The sequence below is a fragment of the Agrilus planipennis genome, unplaced genomic scaffold (assembly GCF_000699045.2).
Source record: "Agrilus planipennis isolate EAB-ADULT unplaced genomic scaffold, Apla_2.0 scaffold51, whole genome shotgun sequence".
NCBI classification, from domain to species: Eukaryota; Metazoa; Arthropoda; class Insecta; order Coleoptera; family Buprestidae; genus Agrilus; species Agrilus planipennis.
This window is the reverse complement of record NW_020438915.1, coordinates 436,058-456,515: the sequence shown is the minus strand read 5'-3', so window position 1 is coordinate 456,515 and position 20,458 is coordinate 436,058. Positions and strand designations below refer to the sequence as shown.

At 33.9% G+C, this 20,458-nt stretch overlaps 2 protein-coding genes across 2 annotated transcripts in view; both read left to right on the top strand.

Annotated features, from left to right (window-relative positions):
* Window positions 1–20,204, top strand: part of LOC108732988 (adenylate cyclase type 6) — an 89,927-nt gene extending 69,723 nt beyond the window's left edge. The window contains exons 14-28 of the mRNA XM_025973597.1: window positions 142–226; window positions 2,198–2,314; window positions 3,174–3,272; window positions 3,610–3,767; window positions 4,709–4,848; window positions 5,686–5,796; window positions 5,957–6,126; window positions 7,965–8,081; window positions 8,294–8,392; window positions 8,730–8,887; window positions 9,829–9,968; window positions 10,806–10,912; window positions 15,505–15,724; window positions 16,944–17,200; window positions 19,806–20,204. Coding sequence (XP_025829382.1) covers window positions 142–226; window positions 2,198–2,314; window positions 3,174–3,272; window positions 3,610–3,767; window positions 4,709–4,848; window positions 5,686–5,796; window positions 5,957–6,126; window positions 7,965–8,081; window positions 8,294–8,392; window positions 8,730–8,887; window positions 9,829–9,968; window positions 10,806–10,912; window positions 15,505–15,724; window positions 16,944–17,200; window positions 19,806–19,982 — 2,155 coding nt within the window. The 3' untranslated portion in view covers window positions 19,983–20,204. The remainder of the gene's footprint in view (window positions 1–141; window positions 227–2,197; window positions 2,315–3,173; window positions 3,273–3,609; window positions 3,768–4,708; window positions 4,849–5,685; window positions 5,797–5,956; window positions 6,127–7,964; window positions 8,082–8,293; window positions 8,393–8,729; window positions 8,888–9,828; window positions 9,969–10,805; window positions 10,913–15,504; window positions 15,725–16,943; window positions 17,201–19,805) is intronic.
* On the top strand, window positions 17,207–19,799 carry LOC108733051 (tubulin polyglutamylase TTLL4-like). The gene has a single exon (XM_018464080.1). It carries the CDS (start codon window positions 17,510–17,512, stop codon window positions 19,670–19,672), a length of 2,163 nt encoding a protein of 720 aa, XP_018319582.1. The 5' UTR covers window positions 17,207–17,509; the 3' UTR covers window positions 19,673–19,799.
* Window positions 20,205–20,458: the final 254 nt, after the last annotated feature.

Below are 20,458 nucleotides of genomic sequence, written 5' to 3'. Positions count from 1 at the left end.
ATCTAATTATAAAATCTCAGAGTAAGAATAATGAAAGAAAACAAAATTTTATTAATTGTTGTTTGATGTTGTAAAAATATTTTATTGTTATTTATCGTTTTACAATAAGGGTTACGAACGCGATTTGTATTTTTATTTCAGAAATGTTTACACGTTGGTGTGTGCAATAACGCTGTTTTTAATATTGGTCGCAGTGCAACTTGTAGTAGTTGTAGAACGAGTCCAGGTGAGTACCTACAATAACTAATCGTAAGTCACACTTTTGTATTTACAGGCTAATAATAGGGCGATATTTTAACAATAGCGACTCATTATCGAAGGAGGGAAACAGAGCGATTTAGTGTAATTCGCAATGTACCTAATACCTCTAATGGAGTGTCTTCACAAAGATCGTTTTATATTATTAGCCGAAAATGTAGTTACTTTTCACTCTAATCTTCCTAAATGAGAGATCACACGTGTCTGTAGCAATGTATCATTAGCAGAAATTGTGGTTATTTTTCACCCAAGTCGTGTGTGTGTTGCAAACAATCATTAGCAGAAACTGTGGTTGTTTTTCACGGAAGCTTTCTCAAATAAAAGATCTCTCGTGTCTCTACCATCAATGTATCAAAAATCTGTAGATCAAATAAAGGGATTTTGAGCAATTTATACGGGAAAAGAATCGTAAATCTAAATGCAACCAAAAAATACTTCCGCCTTCTTAAATTTGCTACGATTGGTTTGATGTCGGTCCATTACGGAAATCCATTTGTTGTTTTTCGCATAAGTTCCCCAAAATTATGAGAAAATGTGGTTGTTTTTCACCCAAGTCTCCACTAATGAAAGATCTCTCGTGTCTGTAGCAATGTATCATTATGAGAAATTGTGGTTGTTTTTAACCCAAGTCTCTGATATGAAAAACCTCTTGTGTCTGTAGTAGTGTATCATTATGAGAAATTGTGGTTGTTTTTAACCCAAGTCTCTGATATGAAAAACCTCTTGTGTCTGTAGCAGTGTATCATTATGAGAAAATGTGGTTGTTTTTCACCCAAGTCTCCTCAAGTGAAAGACCTCTGGGGTCTGTAGCAAAGAATCATTAGCAGAAACTAATGAAAGGTCTTTCGTGTTTGTAGCAATGTATCAATAATCTGTAGATCAAACAAAGGAATTTTGAGCAATTTAGGTATAGGGGAAAAGAAACGGAAATCTAAACGCAACCAAAAGATACGTCCTCCTTCTTAAATTTGGTACGGTCGGTTTGATGTCGATTCAGTACAGAAAACCATTTTTTTGTATAATTTTTGAAGCTTGATTCATTCGGGTTCGTGCTCAAAGATATATTCTCCTTAATGTAAAAATAGTAGAAAACAAAACAAATACCCATTTTATCTTCAAAAGAAAATGATAAAAGTGTGTCTGAGACCCTATATGCGCCTGTATTTTTAAGAAATTGTTTATAGGTCGACCTAAACTTATAGTTAAAAAAGATTCATAAAAATTTAACGGATATGGGGCAAAACTACCTTTGCAAAAAGAAGGCAATTTTTTTATGATCTCTATCTTTTGCTTCTCGTCCATGAATAATACCTTATTGCTTTTTATTTATTCAGTTTCTTTTATTGGTTTTTTGTTTCTTCGATGGAGTTTTTACGGTACATAGAAGTGTACAATACAATTATTCTCTGTCTCAGACGATTTCACTTCCATATTAAGGTTGAAAGGAAAGATGTATGTGCGATCAAAAAAAAAATCAGTCGATGGAAAAGCGTTGAAAACTTGAAAATCACTTTAATATCTAATGCGATTATTCCTATCTGTTACATCGAGGGCTATTCATTAATATTAATTGGTTATTCCTGCATACATTTTGCATTATTCATAGGGCGAATGCATCAATCACCGATACATCAGGGTATCAGTTCCGTTATTGGAGAATTATGCTAATTTTATCGATTTTATAGATGTATGGTGTGGAAAAACGGGAAAATTAATTTTAACTTCATACAGAATTTTCATCTACCTGTAAAACGCTTTAAAATAATGTTATTATTCTCTGTAACATTTCGAAATTTATTTTCACTCTTCTTTTGCAATTTTATATTTTATTTCGTATCTTATTTGAGTTAATTTGACCTTGCGGATGAGAATTTAATTAAATTTTAAGTGTACAGAATATCAGTAAACATTTTCGAGCACTTAAACGTTTATTTTTCAGAGCATTGGCGGTACTCTGCACAAAATTTCCAGGGCTATTCACGGAAACAGAAATAACGCTCAAATTTTATCTACTTTTGTAATCTTCCTAGTATTCTGTATGGCTCTAGCATCAACGGTAAGCGACGCAAATAAAAACCACTTACTTAATTATATTTTGTGTTGTGGCGATTTGATAGTTTTTAAGAAAGTAATTAATTTTTTAGAGTAAGGTATTGAGTGTGTGGTTGTATATATTTTTTGGTATGTCTGTGATGCATGTATTTGTGTGTTTGGAATTTCTGTATTATTGTATTATTATTGTGTAAATATTCTTTTCTTATAATTCTATTTTTATACTTACTCTATTCTATACCTACTCTATACCTATTCTTCAGCTAAACGACTATTTAATTGCCTACGTACTTTGCTATCATCCCTTTTAACAATTCAACTCTGTATACTAACTGCATGACGTCTATAATTCTTACTTTTCCTAATTGCAGTTTTATGGTCAGTTTCTTCGGTGATTTGGGGTCAAACTTAATTTCTAGGTATTTCTTCTAAACTAAATTTCCAGGTTTTACTACCATCTTATTGGTTCCCTACTTTAATTAACTTATTTCTAACTCCTCCTTATCACCCTTCTTACGATCTCTTTTTCAAAAACTAAAATCAGTTCTGACTTATCCTTCCTAATTTCAACTTCACCATTCTACATTCTTAATTCTAGTCTTATTTTTTTGTTCTTGTTTATTAAAGTTGTTATCGTATTCTGCGTTCTATTATTTAACCACCTCAACATCAGGACACACAACGAGACTAAAGTATATATAACGCAGTCAATAAGTGTTTTTCTTAGAAAAATAATGAAGAATCTTTTTCAAAATTAAACCCTATCGTATGAACAGTAGTGGCTAATTTATTATTGCTCTATATGTGTATTAGATGTGTCTGTATTTACTCAAAATTACATGGATGTTGTATTTTGTTGACAGCTTCCATCACCTTCTTCCACGTACGTAAGAAACGAAACAATAATTGATACATTGGACTCAACAGATGATTCCGTAATCTATTATTTACATAGTACTGATGTAAGTTTTTGAGGGAAAAACCTACGTTATCTAACCCATTTTATTATTTTTTTTAATGTTCATAACAAACACGCGCATAAATAGAGGACCAGGTTTTAATCTCGCATGAATCCGAGATTCCGTAATGAACATAAGTAATTACGGAAAAATGAACAAGTATATCGGCCGCAGACAAAAATTCTCTCCACTCAACTATTGTTGATTCTTGTAATACAACTTGAAACAATTATAGAGGAGTAAGGATAATTGCAAGCAAGACTAAAACCTACTAGCCTCGTCTCATAACAAAAGTATGAACAATGCAAAACTAACCAAAATAATTGTAATTTTTTTCCAGAGGTTTTTACTTCTAATTCTAATTTCGATGATAGCCTGCGCTGTGTATCAAGTACTGATCTCTTTACTTAAGACAATTCTAATGTTAATTATGATGGCTGGTTACTTCCACATTTTCTTTTTAAGAAAGTTCGAGTACGAGTCCACATACAAAACAGGGTAATACACACATGAATACGTTTAAGTGCATAAATATGTAATAAATTATTACCTTAATGGTATCATACGTGTCCGGCATTTCTTCTACTTCTTACCAATTATAGTGCCCCTTAATAACGCGAATTTACTCTGTTGGACAAATTGTGTTTGAGTTCATCACCATAAAGTCGTCAGTCTTAAGACTGGTTGGACACGCACCTCCACTCCTTCGTATACTGAGCTAATCTTTGCATTTCCCCAAAACTAGAACAACCCACATCTTTAACTATTTGCGAACAGTAATCTAACCTAGGTCTACCTCTACCCCTTTTAACTCCCGTTTCTGTCTCTAATATGTCTCTGACTAGACCTTCATGCCTGAGAAGGTGTCCTACCAACTTATCTTCCCTATTTTTTATTGAATTCCACAGAGTCCTCTGTTCTCGTATTCTCTCTAATACCTCTTCATTTCTAACCTTTTCTTCCATAATATCCTCATCATTCGCCTGTAACACCACATTTCGAACGCTTCTAACCTTTTCTTTTTCGTCGCTTCCACCGTCTATGTTTCGCATCCGCCGCGCTCCAATCATTTTCGAATTTCTAAATTAACCGTTCGCAACTCTACCCTGCGCTATTCCTTGCTCCATATCCCTACTACTCCTTCCGTCTTGCCTTATCTGGCTTCCCAGATACCTAAAATCAGTCACTTCTTCTAATCTTATCATTTATCGACTCCCAAAAATGCATGCGTTATAAAATCAAAGAACCCTCCTTCCTGTCACCATTTTCCGATCTACATAAAATTAATGGTAAGAAGTGGATTGTAATTCTAACAGTTTATCACAATATTGTCCATTTTAATTGTAAAGGGTAATAATTTATTATTTTCTTGTGGGTTTTTAAAAATTTACTCCTATTTTACATGAGATTTGCGGTAAAGAGATCAATTTTTGTTGAAGGTCTGTCACAGGAACATCGTTGACGATGGAGTATGTAAGTGTTGTGGTAGTAATAGGGTTCGTTCTGGCTTTAATAATTCACAGTCAACAAACAGAAGCGACGTACAGGTTGGATTTCGTGTGGAAATTGCAAGCTACTGGTAAGTGGACTAAATACAAACTTTTATGGCTGCGTTAATGAGACACTCGATTCAAATTGTGCCACTATCCTAATGAGAGTAATTGCTCCCGGGACGAGACCAATAAAAACCGAATTGTCCAGTTAGTAATACGTAATGATTATTATTATGTATGAGTTATATTTTAACTATTTGCGGAGTATAATCTTGAACAACTAGAAGACAATTTTAAACATTCAGGTATCCCAAATTCTCCACAATAATTTAAAAAATGCGGACACGAATTTTGCTTACGTGCTTTTGTGAGCGTTCTTGACGTAAATGTTGCGAAGAATTTTTTTCGTATTTTTATTAGTTCCAACCACCACAATCTCCTTTTTGAGAAAAGGACGATAAAGAATTCCTTGTTGTTTTCCAAGTAAAATTTTGTAATTAGTTGTTTATGCTTAATAAATTCTGTTTTTATTAACGAGAGACCTTAATATTAACTAAATATTACAAAGGACCGAAGAAATTTCAATAAAGAAAACTTTCACCATCAATACTTTCGCAGCAGCAATCTTTTCCCATTGTGGCATTTTTAATGTGAGTTGTTTACTTCGAAAATATCTGCTAAAGAATTTTGGAATGTCTACTCCCTTTAAAAGTGGTTGAAAGCACTTTTAGTATTTTTTTTACCACACTTGAAAATATAACTGCGGGTAAATTTCTGTAAAAGGTGAACGTTGTGCCTACGTATTCTTATATCCATGTAGTTATGCGTGTGTGTTAGTTTTAATATACAGATACTTTTACTATGTATTACTTTTTTAAGTTTGGTGGTTTTTGCCTTTTAAACTTTTTTACTGTTTATTACAGAGGAGAAAGAAGATATGGAACATTTGGAGGCATACAACAAAAAGCTTTTAGCGAATATTCTTCCCGTGCATGTAGCTGAACATTTTTTAAATAGCGATAATAACGATGTAAGTAAAAAATTTTATTAATACCATTTCATCCCCTTTAGTTGTAATATGTCAAACTCGCAAAGGTTTTTGTTTTTATTTTAAAACCACGCCGACGTTTCATCCCCAGATGGAAGGCTTCATTTTCTATTAATTGTAGGAAACAATAATNAAATTTTATTAATTGTTGTTTGATGTTGTAAAAATATTTTATTGTTATTTATCGTTTTACAATAAGGGTTACGAACGCGATTTGTATTTTTATTTCAGAAATGTTTACACGTTGGTGTGTGCAATAACGCTGTTTTTAATATTGGTCGCAGTGCAACTTGTAGTAGTTGTAGAACGAGTCCAGGTGAGTACCTACAATAACTAATCGTAAGTCACACTTTTGTATTTACAGGCTAATAATAGGGCGATATTTTAACAATAGCGACTCGTTATCGAAGGAGGGAAACAGAGCGATTTAGTGTAATTCGCAATGTACCTAATACCTCTAATGGAGTGTCTTCACAAAGATCGTTTTATATTATTAGCCGAAAATGTAGTTACTTTTCACTCTAATCTTCCTAAATGAGAGATCACACGTGTCTGTAGCAATGTATCATTAGCAGAAATTGTGGTTATTTTTCACCCAAGTCGTGTGTGTGTAGCAAACAATCATTAGCAGAAACTGTGGTTGTTTTTCACGGAAGCTTTCTCAAATAAAAGATCTCTCGTGTCTCTACCATCAATGTATCAAAAATCTGTAGATCAAATAAAGGGATTTTGAGCAATTTATACGGGAAAAGAATCGTAAATCTAAATGCAACCAAAAAATACTTCCGCCTTCTTAAATTTGCTACGATTGGTTTGATGTCGGTCCATTACGGAAATCCATTTGTTGTTTTTCGCATAAGTTCCCCAAAATTATGAGAAAATGTGGTTGTTTTTCACCCAAGTCTCCACTAATGAAAGATCTCTCGTGTCTGTAGCAATGTATCATTATGAGAAATTGTGGTTGTTTTTAACCCAAGTCTCTGATATGAAAAACCTCTTGTGTCTGTAGTAGTGTATCATTATGAGAAATTGTCATTAGCAGAAACTAATGAAAGGTCTTTCGTGTTTGTAGCAATGTATCAATAATCTGTAGATCAAACAAAGGAATTTTGAGCAATTTAGGTATAGGGGAAAAGAAACGGAAATCTAAACGCAACCAAAAGATACGTCCTCCTTCTTAAATTTGGTACGGTCGGTTTGATGTCGATTCAGTACAGAAAACCATTTTTTTGTATAATTTTTGAAGCTTGATTCATTCGGGTTCGTGCTCAAAGATATATTCTCCTTAATGTAAAAATAGTAGAAAACAAAACAAATACCCATTTTATCTTCAAAAGAAAATGATAAAAGTGTGTCTGAGACCCTATATGCGCCTGTATTTTTAAGAAATTGTTTATAGGTCGACCTAAACTTATAGTTAAAAAAGATTCATAAAAATTTAACGGATATGGGGCAAAACTACCTTTGCAAAAAGAAGGCAATTTTTTTATGATCTCTATCTTTTGCTTCTCGTCCATGAATAATACCTTATTGCTTTTTATTTATTCAGTTTCTTTTATTGGTTTTTTGTTTCTTCGATGGAGTTTTTACGGTACATAGAAGTGTACAATACAATTATTCTCTGTCTCAGACGATTTCACTTCCATATTAAGGTTGAAAGGAAAGATGTATGTGCGATCAAAAAAAAAATCAGTCGATGGAAAAGCGTTGAAAACTTGAAAATCACTTTAATATCTAATGCGATTATTCCTATCTGTTACATCGAGGGCTATTCATTAATATTAATTGGTTATTCCTGCATACATTTTGCATTATTCATAGGGCGAATGCATCAATCACCGATACATCAGGGTATCAGTTCCGTTATTGGAGAATTATGCTAATTTTATCGATTTTATAGATGTATGGTGTGGAAAAACGGGAAAATTAATTTCAACTTCATACAGAATTTTCATCTACCTGTAAAACGCTTTAAAATAATGTTATTATTCTCTGTAACATTTCGAAATTTATTTTCACTCTTCTTTTGCAATTTTATATTTTATTTCGTATCTTATTTGAGTTAATTTGACCTTGCGGATGAGAATTTAATTAAATTTTAAGTGTACAGAATATCAGTAAACATTTTCGAGCACTTAAACGTTTATTTTTCAGAGCATTGGCGGTACTCTGCACAAAATTTCCAGGGCTATTCACGGAAACAGAAATAACGCTCAAATTTTATCTACTTTTGTAATCTTCCTAGTATTCTGTATGGCTCTAGCATCAACGGTAAGCGACGCAAATAAAAACCACTTACTTAATTATATTTTGTATATATAACGCAGTCAATAAGTGTTTTTCTTAGAAAAATAATGAAGAATCTTTTTCAAAATTAAACCCTATCGTATGAACAGTAGTGGCTAATTTATTATTGCTCTATATGTGTATTAGATGTGTCTGTATTTACTCAAAATTACATGGATGTTGTATTTTGTTGACAGCTTCCATCACCTTCTTCCACGTACGTAAGAAACGAAACAATAATTGATACATTGGACTCAACAGATGATTCCGTAATCTATTATTTACATAGTACTGATGTAAGTTTTTGAGGGAAAAACCTACGTTATCTAACCCATTTTATTATTTTTTTTAATGTTCATAACAAACACGCGCATAAATAGAGGACCAGGTTTTAATCTCGCATGAATCCGAGATTCCGTAATGAACATAAGTAATTACGGAAAAATGAACAAGTATATCGGCCGCAGACAAAAATTCTCTCCACTCAACTATTGTTGATTCTTGTAATACAACTTGAAACAATTATAGAGGAGTAAGGATAATTGCAAGCAAGACTAAAACCTACTAGCCTCGTCTCATAACAAAAGTATGAACAATGCAAAACTAACCAAAATAATTGTAATTTTTTTCCAGAGGTTTTTACTTCTAATTCTAATTTCGATGATAGCCTGCGCTGTGTATCAAGTACTGATCTCTTTACTTAAGACAATTCTAATGTTAATTATGATGGCTGGTTACTTCCACATTTTCTTTTTAAGAAAGTTCGAGTACGAGTCCACATACAAAACAGGGTAATACACACATGAATACGTTTAAGTGCATAAATATGTAATAAATTATTACCTTAATGGTATCATACGTGTCCGGCATTTCTTCTACTTCTTACCAATTATAGTGCCCCTTAATAACGCGAATTTACTCTGTTGGACAAATTGTGTTTGAGTTCATCACCATAAAGTCGTCAGTCTTAAGACTGGTTGGACACGCACCTCCACTCCTTCGTATACTGAGCTAATCTTTGCATTTCCCCAAAACTAGAACAACCCACATCTTTAACTATTTGCGAACAGTAATCTAACCTAGGTCTACCTCTACCCCTTTTAACTCCCGTTTCTGTCTCTAATATGTCTCTGACTAGACCTTCATGCCTGAGAAGGTGTCCTACCAACTTATCTTCCCTATTTTTTATTGAATTCCACAGAGTCCTCTGTTCTCGTATTCTCTCTAATACCTCTTCATTTCTAACCTTTTCTTCCATAATATCCTCATCATTCGCCTGTAACACCACATTTCGAACGCTTCTAACCTTTTCTTTTTCGTCGCTTCCACCGTCTATGTTTCGCATCCGCCGCGCTCCAATCATTTTCGAATTTCTAAATTAACCGTTCGCAACTCTACCCTGCGCTATTCCTTGCTCCATATCCCTACTACTCCTTCCGTCTTGCCTTATCTGGCTTCCCAGATACCTAAAATCAGTCACTTCTTCTAATCTTATCATTTATCGACTCCCAAAAATGCATGCGTTATAAAATCAAAGAACCCTCCTTCCTGTCACCATTTTCCGATCTACATAAAATTAATGGTAAGAAGTGGATTGTAATTCTAACAGTTTATCACAATATTGTCCATTTTAATTGTAAAGGGTAATAATTTATTATTTTCTTGTGGGTTTTTAAAAATTTACTCCTATTTTACATGAGATTTGCGGTAAAGAGATCAATTTTTGTTGAAGGTCTGTCACAGGAACATCGTTGACGATGGAGTATGTAAGTGTTGTGGTAGTAATAGGGTTCGTTCTGGCTTTAATAATTCACAGTCAACAAACAGAAGCGACGTACAGGTTGGATTTCGTGTGGAAATTGCAAGCTACTGGTAAGTGGACTAAATACAAACTTTTATGGCTGCGTTAATGAGACACTCGATTCAAATTGTGCCACTATCCTAATGAGAGTAATTGCTCCCGGGACGAGACCAATAAAAACCGAATTGTCCAGTTAGTAATACGTAATGATTATTATTATGTATGAGTTATATTTTAACTATTTGCGGAGTATAATCTTGAACAACTAGAAGACAATTTTAAACATTCAGGTATCCCAAATTCTCCACAATAATTTAAAAAATGCGGACACGAATTTTGCTTACGTGCTTTTGTGAGCGTTCTTGACGTAAATGTTGCGAAGAATTTTTTTCGTATTTTTATTAGTTCCAACCACCACAATCTCCTTTTTGAGAAAAGGACGATAAAGAATTCCTTGTTGTTTTCCAAGTAAAATTTTGTAATTAGTTGTTTATGCTTAATAAATTCTGTTTTTATTAACGAGAGACCTTAATATTAACTAAATATTACAAAGGACCGAAGAAATTTCAATAAAGAAAACTTTCACCATCAATACTTTCGCAGCAGCAATCTTTTCCCATTGTGGCATTTTTAATGTGAGTTGTTTACTTCGAAAATATCTGCTAAAGAATTTTGGAATGTCTACTCCCTTTAAAAGTGGTTGAAAGCACTTTTAGTATTTTTTTTACCACACTTGAAAATATAACTGCGGGTAAATTTCTGTAAAAGGTGAACGTTGTGCCTACGTATTCTTATATCCATGTAGTTATGCGTGTGTGTTAGTTTTAATATACAGATACTTTTACTATGTATTACTTTTTTAAGTTTGGTGGTTTTTGCCTTTTAAACTTTTTTACTGTTTATTACAGAGGAGAAAGAAGATATGGAACATTTGGAGGCATACAACAAAAAGCTTTTAGCGAATATTCTTCCCGTGCATGTAGCTGAACATTTTTTAAATAGCGATAATAACGATGTAAGTAAAAAATTTTATTAATACCATTTCATCCCCTTTAGTTGTAATATGTCAAACTCGCAAAGGTTTTTGTTTTTATTTTAAAACCACGCCGACGTTTCATCCCCAGATGGAAGGCTTCATTTTCTATTAATTGTAGGAAACAATAATAATTATTATTACTAATTACATTAACGCAGAATTTAAATTCAAACGTAGCCCGAAAGTATGACATGAAATTGTTATTGTTAATATAAACAGCACTCCTAGTGTGTATTTATTTATTTACCAAATTTTGATCCTTTAAATGCATCAATTACGTTTTACGTAAATTGAATTTGTTTGTTTAATCTGTTTCAAAATTAATGAGCTTTGTAATATATCCGAATTATATATATATATCCGCAAATCATTTATTCATCGACTGACGCTAAATTATATGCGGCATGTACACCACTAAGCTTAGATCCACTCGATTGGTTGATGGAAACAATATTTTAGAGCCTAATCGGAAAAAAAAATGAATTTCCCAATTCGTACAATTAATCACATGACGGACTAAGTCGTGTGGACATCGCCACAATGAAGTTTTTCGATGTTTTTGAATTTTCAGTTAGCAGCAAACATCAGTAGCCGTAATTCGATATTATACGAAGTCTGTTCAAAATGTATCGCGAATTTTTCAAAAATGACTTATTTATTCATGAACATCCTTCAAAGTAATCCCCAGCAAATATCATGCACTTGTGCCAATGCTTTCTCCAATCCTCAAAGCACTTCAAAAAATTTTTTGTGATCCTATTCAGATCTTCCTTCGATGCCGTCTTTATCTCCTTAATAGATAGATAGCCTAGCGTCATCCTTTCATGGACCTCTTCAGTTTCGGGAGCAAGAACAAGTTACAGGGGGCAGATTTGGAGAATACGGTAGCTGCGGCATTATTGTGTTGTTTTGGCTAATAATTCGCGCACAAGCAACGATGTTTGAGCAGGTTATCATGGTGCAAAAGCCAATTTTTGTTCATCCACGAATCCGGATGTTTCTGGCGGATTGCTTCGCGCAAATTGCGTATAACTTGTATGCACCACGCCCCTGTAATCGAAGAAAACTGTAAGCAAAACCTTCACATTCGACATAACTTGACGGGCTTTTTTCGGTCTTGGCTCCTGCGGCAGCTTCCATTGGGATGATTGAGCTTTGGCTTCTACGTCATAACCATAAACCCATGATTCCTCACCAGTTATGACCCTCTGGAGCAAATTTGGGTCGTCTCGGACAGAGACCATCAGGTCGTTAGCAATGTTAATAAGACGCTGTTTTTTGGTCGGAACTAAGCAATTGTGGTACGAATTTCGCGGTGATCCGTCTCATGCCCGAATCATTGGTAAAAATCGAATGCTTCACCATGTGCCACGGTCAACATTCGAAATGCGTCCGTGAACTTAATCTTGTTTTTCACACAAAATTTGATATAGATTTTTTCATCCATTTTTTGGAACAGGCAAAAATCGAAGACGAGCCAAAACACGTGCATGCAAAGCAGCTGTGAAAAATTAATTGAACATTGAACACGGGTCGAACTTGTCGGTAAAAGTGAGAGACATGAGTACCAACACAACGCCACAAAAAAATCGAAAATCGAATATACGTAACCCGCGGAAATTCAAAATTCGCGATACTTTTTGAGCAGACCTCGAACATACAAACATGCTTACGTCTTCGGGTTGGTCGCGTGCTGATGGGATCTAATATGTTCGGTAGGATTGGGCCAAAAGCTTATCATTAAACTAATTAATTTTCTTAATCTTCTTCTTTAAATCTGAAATCATTTTTAACTCCCTACAATTTTTTTTTTATTATTCATAAATACGTTATAATTGGGTAAGTTATTCAAAGGAAGATTACTTTCTGAAACGGAAGATGTAGGTATTGTGCTCAATTTCTTAAACGAAATAACGCAATAGAATTTGTAATTTCGAAATCTAATAAAAAACAAGTACCTACTTGATATAATAGTATTTCTGGGAAAACTGAGACGATCTTATGCTTATAAAGTGCGCTTCCTTAATAAAACAAGAAAAATTTAATATTGCGCCCTTCTGAATAGTCTCGTATTGTACAATGCCTTTTATTTGGTTAATGGGAAACTCAAAATAAAAGAGTGACTAACATTAAATGCAAAATAACTGGTCGAAGAGTTTTAGCATCGTATGTGCATGTAGGTACCATTTCAACTTTCTGAAAACTTGAGTAGAAGATGTAAATAGGCAAAATATTCTCTGGAATCTCTTCGGAAGTTTGTTTCCGTTTTATTATTTTGAGAACGTATATTTATCTCGCAGTAAAGAAAATAGATTGTGTTATACCTTTTTCATTTTGACTATTTCGTTTTGTAAAAGAATCTCTGAATTATTGGAAAACGAATTTTAATATCGGAATAATATTTCCTCAGGGTGAGTTTGATATAAAATTACTTCCTTGTTTTCATCCGGACGCCGTCTTTTGGTAAACAAAAAGAAAGTGGAATAGTATACAATAATTTACTAGTTTACGAAAGAATATCTCTAAAATTTATATTTTTTGTATTAAAATAAATAGCAGCAACAAACACTTAATTGTAAAGCATTATTTTGAAAACATTAACGTACAAACTGTGTAAAAATGTACGAAGAATCTTATCATATGTGCAGTGTGTACCAAAAAATAAAAATAAAAAGGGTTCGTAAATTTTTAACTTAAATTATTAAATAAAAACGGTAAACATATAGCAGCATCCTTAAATTTTCGACCCTCTAAAAAAATATTTTAGGGAAACTGTAACACTCAAAAATTATGTAGAAATGGTCGCGGTGCGAACGATATTACGAGGGGTTCAAATAAAAAGATACGACGTTTTCGTTGGTAAAATGATGTACACCCTCATAAATTTTACGCTTTATTTTGGTTCACAAGGCAGCGGCAAAAATTAACAGTTGCATAATTTTTTAGCTGGAATACAGAATCCTTAAAATTACTTTTTAATTAATAATTAAGTTTTTGTTATTTGTATTGCTGTGATGTGATCTATTTCTTGTAAATTTTGATTAAACAGAAATTTAGATTAAACTAATTAAGCCATCAAAGTAACTAGTTCATAACCATGGTGTGTATTATATATAACTCTACCATCAGATAATTTACATGGTAAAAGTTCATACACGATGACACATGCAGCTAGGAAAGGCGCGCTTTAATGGAAGCAACTTTGAAATTCATAACGCATTCTGAATATGAAAATGTACAGTTGACGTGCTTCATGGATCAAATGTAAGCTCGACGTAACCAACTGTGAATCTAGAATGCGTAGAATGTACAAAACGTCTTTTGTTGTTTAACGATCTAACAAGCTCCTTATACAACATCACTATTATTTCCGAACGGAAACAAAGAGATGAAAATGTTTAGCGCGCTTAAGAATAAAACATAATATCGAAACGGGAATTCTCATACGTATCCATGTGTATGTATGGGTTCGCAAATGATAAGAGTTTCGAGTCTTATTTTTCAATGGGTTTTAAAAAGATCGTTCATACATACGTAATAAAAATGGGTGAACTAACAACACAAATAATTTAACTTATAGTCGAGGACATCTTATAGGAACGAAATCTCTTCGGTTACCCAAAAAATGTTTTTTATAAATTACTTTCCATATTCTATAACGGTGTGACCCACCCTTGGAATATGCAAAAAAAGCTGAATACGTCCCTGTTCATCTTATGCAATAGAGGCCACATTGAGCAATAACTTCCTTATGCGAAAGCTTCATCCTAAACGCTATCTTCCACTCAATCTTACACACCACTTTAACGTTACGATTTGTTCTTTTTTTTCATCTAAATATCGATTTTTGCTCAAAGCAACGAACTTATTATTTTCCAACGTCGTTATTCTTAAGTATTCGAAGCACAGTTGTTCAAACTTTGTCATATATCTCTCTATATCTCCTTAGCCCCTTTAATCTTGAAAGCGCATAACTCACACCCATAAATATTTATGTGACTGAGCTTTCGGTGGCTGCCAGAGACAAGCTTGAGAACTTTTCTTTTTATTTAGAACTATATCTAATGTACTTACTAGCAAACAGAATAATTCAAACTCACTCTTGTATATAATTGATTTTTTCTACGTATTAAGGAAACCATTTTGGTTCAATTATACTCGAAAAGGATTCGAATTAATATGGATATAGATCTAGGATATGCTAGAGAATTGTAAACTGGAGTAGACATGCATATATACGAAATATTAATTGAAATATTTTATTTTAAAATAATTCGAAATGGCCTGTATTCTGTCGAAACTGCCAGCCGCGGGTCGCGATTTCGATCTTTTTGGATCTCATCAGCGCGTCGCAGGCAGCTCCGACAGAACACAGACCAACTTTTACCTGCTGTCTTAACAGTGGGTTTTAAAAAATACTACAAATAGCGCAGTAACCGCCATCTGTATTTTTATAGTTTATTTTGTTTACTGCTAAAACTTAGTATGTTTAGGATTCACAATTTTTGCAGAATAATTAAAACTTTTTAATGGAATTGTGTAGATAGCGGTGTTTTTCTTTAAATTGGCAGGAGCTGTACCATGAACAGTGCAGTTTCGTTTGCATCATGTTTGCTTCAATCCCGAACTTTTCGGAGTTTTATGTCGAACTAGAAGCGAACAACGAAGGAGTTGAGTGCTTGAGGCTCCTAAATGAGATTATCGCCGACTTCGACGAACTCCTATCAGACGAGGCGTTTTTTTACATCGAGAAAATCAAATCGACTGGCGCTACTTACATGGCAGCTTCAGGTAAACTTACAATATTGATACGTTATTAGCTACTTATGGTTTTCGAAAAGAAAAGCGATAATCCTTTAACGAGATTATCTCCTTCTTTTCGTACTTTATATTGGAAAACAGTTTTAGTGTTGACAATAAAGTTTTCAGTTTCTTTAGGACAGTAGTAAAAGAGTTGTTTGAACGAGTGTAACAATTCAATCCCAATAGCAAATCGATGATTTTATGACAGCATAAAATCGTATTTGTTTCCAAACGGCGATTGTAAACGAGGATAAACTTGAAATATTTCTCTTTAAGTTGTAAACTTTCTCTAAGTCTGGGAACGGGAGAGATAGTAACGAGGTGACATTTCAGCTTCGAGGAGACTTAAGGGTTGAAATGTTGTCTCCAATAACAAACCACTAATGTTATCCACTTTGCTGATATGTGTCGGGGTATGTACGTATGTAATAAATTCCGCAAATATCTCCAGTATTCCTACAACGAAATCCAAGAAAATGTCTGTGGTGTGACAGCTGTGTTTGTTGTTATTATCTATATCCTTCTTAAAAACACTCAACGAATGGCGTCAGCAAATGTTGGTGTTAAAATAGATATTATTGCATCCCCAAAGGGACTAAATCTAGAATTTTTCTTTGAGAATACCAATGAAAATTTTCTTATTTTTCAAATTTATATTGGAATGGGAGTATCGAAATTCCATCGTGAATTTAGAGGCTGATCAAACAGTAACCATTTCTGAAGTTGTTCTTCATTGTCTTCTCTTTTATAAAATTTTCCTTCGACGATAGTCTTAAAGCAGTCATCATGTATAATCAAGTGACTAATCATCTTTCCCTTCCTGTTATTTATAGTTCTTAATAACTGTCTTTCCTTATTCACTATCGGGAGCATTCCCTTCTTTGTTCTTCTTTCTGTCCAACTAATATTTTCCATTCTCTACTTAATCTTTGGTTTAGTGTCCACTTTTCGCACCGATATAATGTTATACTCCAAACATAAGCTTTAATGAGTCGTTTTCTCATATTGGTATTTAATTTGACTTAAAAAAGGCATTCTCCCTTATATATCACAAGAACATCTGTTTGACTATCCAAATATTTGAAACTGTTAACGTCCTCTATTTCGTTGTTTTGTTCTTCAGTGTATATGTTAGATAATATTATTTTTAAAAGTTTTAGTGTTGAAAGATGCTTTTGTATATTTACTCCTGATGGTTTTTTTCTAGGATTAACTCAGCAAACGTGTGATATGAAAGATTTCAAGCATGTTACGGCGATGGCAGATTACGCTCTTCGAATTCGGGAACAATTGAATGTCGTTAACGAGCATTCTTTCAATAATTTTCGTATACGTATAGGCATTAATATTGGACCGGTCGTGGCAGGTGTGATTGGGGCTAGAAAGCCCCAGTACGATATATGGGGTAATGCCGTAAATGTTGCCAGTCGAATGGATAGTACAGGGATATTGGATAAAATACAGGTAAGTTTGAAATTTACTTTTATTTAATCATCCATTTTCTTAGATACAGGGTACATTTATAATCCATCGAAAAAGTCAATTAGTTTGTGTGTCATGAGACTGTGACATTTTATGAATTATTTTCCTGTCGGGTTCTTGTTCTTACAAATCTAGTATTGTAGGTGTCAAAAATGGGGTAACAAAAATCAGCGTATTATTTATATATTTATTATCGAAGTTATTAATGAATGAAAGAGCCTAGTGTAAAGAACATTTCATACGAAAAACCGTTGTATACTTATAAAGAATAACGAAGTGTTAACCAAGAAAATGACAACAAATAAATCCGACCTGAATAATGTTTCTAAAAAGGTGTATCCAAAAAGTCGCCCAAAAACTGCCATTAAAGAAAATACCAAAACGGGAAAACTTCGTAAAACAAATGCTACAAGGACTGTATCAAACACGAGTCTTCAAGATGGCATGTCATCAGACTCTGACAATTCCAGTTTGGATAGCATCGACGTAGAAAAGGTTGTAAAAAATGAGTCTGATGGTGAGAAATCTTCGCATGGCTATTTTGAAAACCAGAAAGCACTGTTTCAAATACAAAAATTAAAATTTGAAAAGTTAAAGAGTCAAATAGAAAACCACAACTTGTATTTACAATTACAAACATCAGGTAAAGTGAATACACCATTTCAAAATGAATCTGTGGATGATAGTAACGAAATTGATTGTGTTTTTCCTCGTTTTACAAGCAGAGAATTGCGGAAAGACAAATATTTTGGTAATGCTAAAGATACAGAAAGTTGTTTGCAAGACGACAGTTTTGAAGAATTTTCGCATAAATCGCAACAATCGACCCCTTGCTTTGTTTATTCGGACGATATTTACTATAACAGCAGTGATGAGGAAGATTGTAAAAATACAGCGGCATGGCCCATTAGAGACAGCTTATTTCCAGGGGTACCACCTTTTATTGTGTTCAATGCACATGACGCTGCAAGACCATTCAAGTTGCCCAAAGGTAGACAATATCTATTATGGAAATTAACACCGATCACGCCGCATTTGCTTAGAAAAATCCTCCTTAATACGGGATTCACATTGATTGATTCCGTAGAGTTACAAGACGAAGATACGTGGCTGGGAACATGGGGCAATAACATGCGATCGGACCGCTTTCAAGTTCTGAAAAACTACCAGAAATTTAACCATTTCCCCAGTACTTCGCACCTGGGTAGGAAAGACCGATTTTGGAGGAACACGAAAAAGCTCATGTTCAAATTTGGAGAAAAGGAATTCAATTTTATACCTCGCACCTATATCTTATTGCAAGAGCTAGAATTGTTGAAAAAAGATTGGTATGATGACAAGGGTTGTGAGGAAAAGAAGTGGATAATTAAACCTCCCTGTTCAGCCAGGGGCATTGGGGTCAAAGTCATAGATAAATGGACGAATTTGCGCAAAAAACCACACCTGGTCGTACAAAGATACATATCAAAACCTTATTTAATAAATGGTAACAAGTTCGACTTGAGGCTTTATGTATTGGTGACATCTTTCGACCCTTTAAGATTCTACCTCTACAGGGACGGGCTCACCAGATTTGCTGTGATAAAATACAAAGACGACTCGCACTCATTACACGAACGGCACATGCATCTTACAAACTACAGCGTCAACAAAAAATCGAGATGGTACACCGCCAATGAAAATTCGAACTCATGCTACGGTCACAAATGGACTTTACGCAGATTGTTGGATTATTTGGCTGACGAGGGTGTGAATACGACAAAGTTGTGGCGAAACATCGTCCAGCTAATCATCAAAACAATAATTGTAGGTGAGAAAAGCATCGTCCCGTCGTACCACAGCTGCGTCCAAAGTAACTACAACTGTTACGAACTCTTTGGAATTGACGTACTTCTAGATGAAAAACTGAAGCTGTGGTTGCTGGAAGTCAACATTTCACCAAGTCTTCACGGATCTTCGCCCGTAGACGAAGACGTCAAAGGACCAATGTTGAGATCGATAATGAATCTTGCCCAGTTTCATCTTCCCGACAAAGTAACGATTAAATCCAATTTGGTACACAGCACTTTCGACTCCAGATTGTACACCAAGGAATTGTCAAGGAAATGCAAAAACAAACAGCTAAAGTATAACGGACCAAGTCAACAGAGGGAAGATTATTTGAATGGAATACTTCAAGATTTAACAGGTGACGATGTCAGACATCTCACTCGTGCAGAAGATGAGTTGAAAGTTCGTGGAAAATTCGAAAGAATCTTTCCTACTTCGGAAACATATACATTTCTGAAATTTATCGAATCCAAGTACTACAATCGACTATTCGATGCTTGGGAAGTCATGTACGGATGCTGTAGGGAAGCAGGCGTAAAGTACCTTAGCGCATTGTGCACTGATCATTATCTTTTGAGAGATATTAATAACGCCTCTTCTAGTAAAGGGCAAATGTCAGATTAGAGGAAACAAAAATAATTGTGCTATTGCTATGTGAAGTCTCATATTTAATAGAGAGTGTATATTTGACGAATTTTACAATAAAAATTCACACACGAAATTTGTCCTTTTACAGTATTTGTTTTCGTAATTGAAGGTTACCAAGGAAGTGTATCAAATTCTTAAAACCAAAGGCTATCCTTTGACGTGTAGAGGGACCATAGACGTGAAAGGGAAGGGAAATATGGAAACTTATTTGCTGGAAGGTCCCAGGGATGTCGATGTCAAACCCGAACCCAATGTAATTGTCAATCCTCTTTGTGATACTAATTAATTAATTATCTAAAACTATTATTATTAATTAACGTATTGTAGTGAAACCGTCTACTCTCAACCTTAACGTACAAATTATTTTAAGAGAGTATATACAAGGCAAACTATCTTTTGTGTCATCTAAAAATCGAATCAGTGTTTGTACTTGTATGTGATAACAACTTTGCGTTTTTCCGTACAAATAGTTTATTTATAAATAAATGATATGTTTTATTGTTTTTAATATCTGTGTTTCGTACCTTCAAACCCTATTTGTTCAACAATCATCTTTATAATGTAGGTAAGTACGAAGTAGAGAATTGAAAAATGTTTCATTAAAAATTAGTAATTTACAGCAATAATCTGCTAATTTTGTTCATGATATGTATATCTAAATATCTAAAGTTATAAAATATATTTATTTTTGAGATCTATTTCTTTAATATGTAATTTATATTGTTTAAATGGATTGTATAAATGGGTAGTCAAAATTACAAA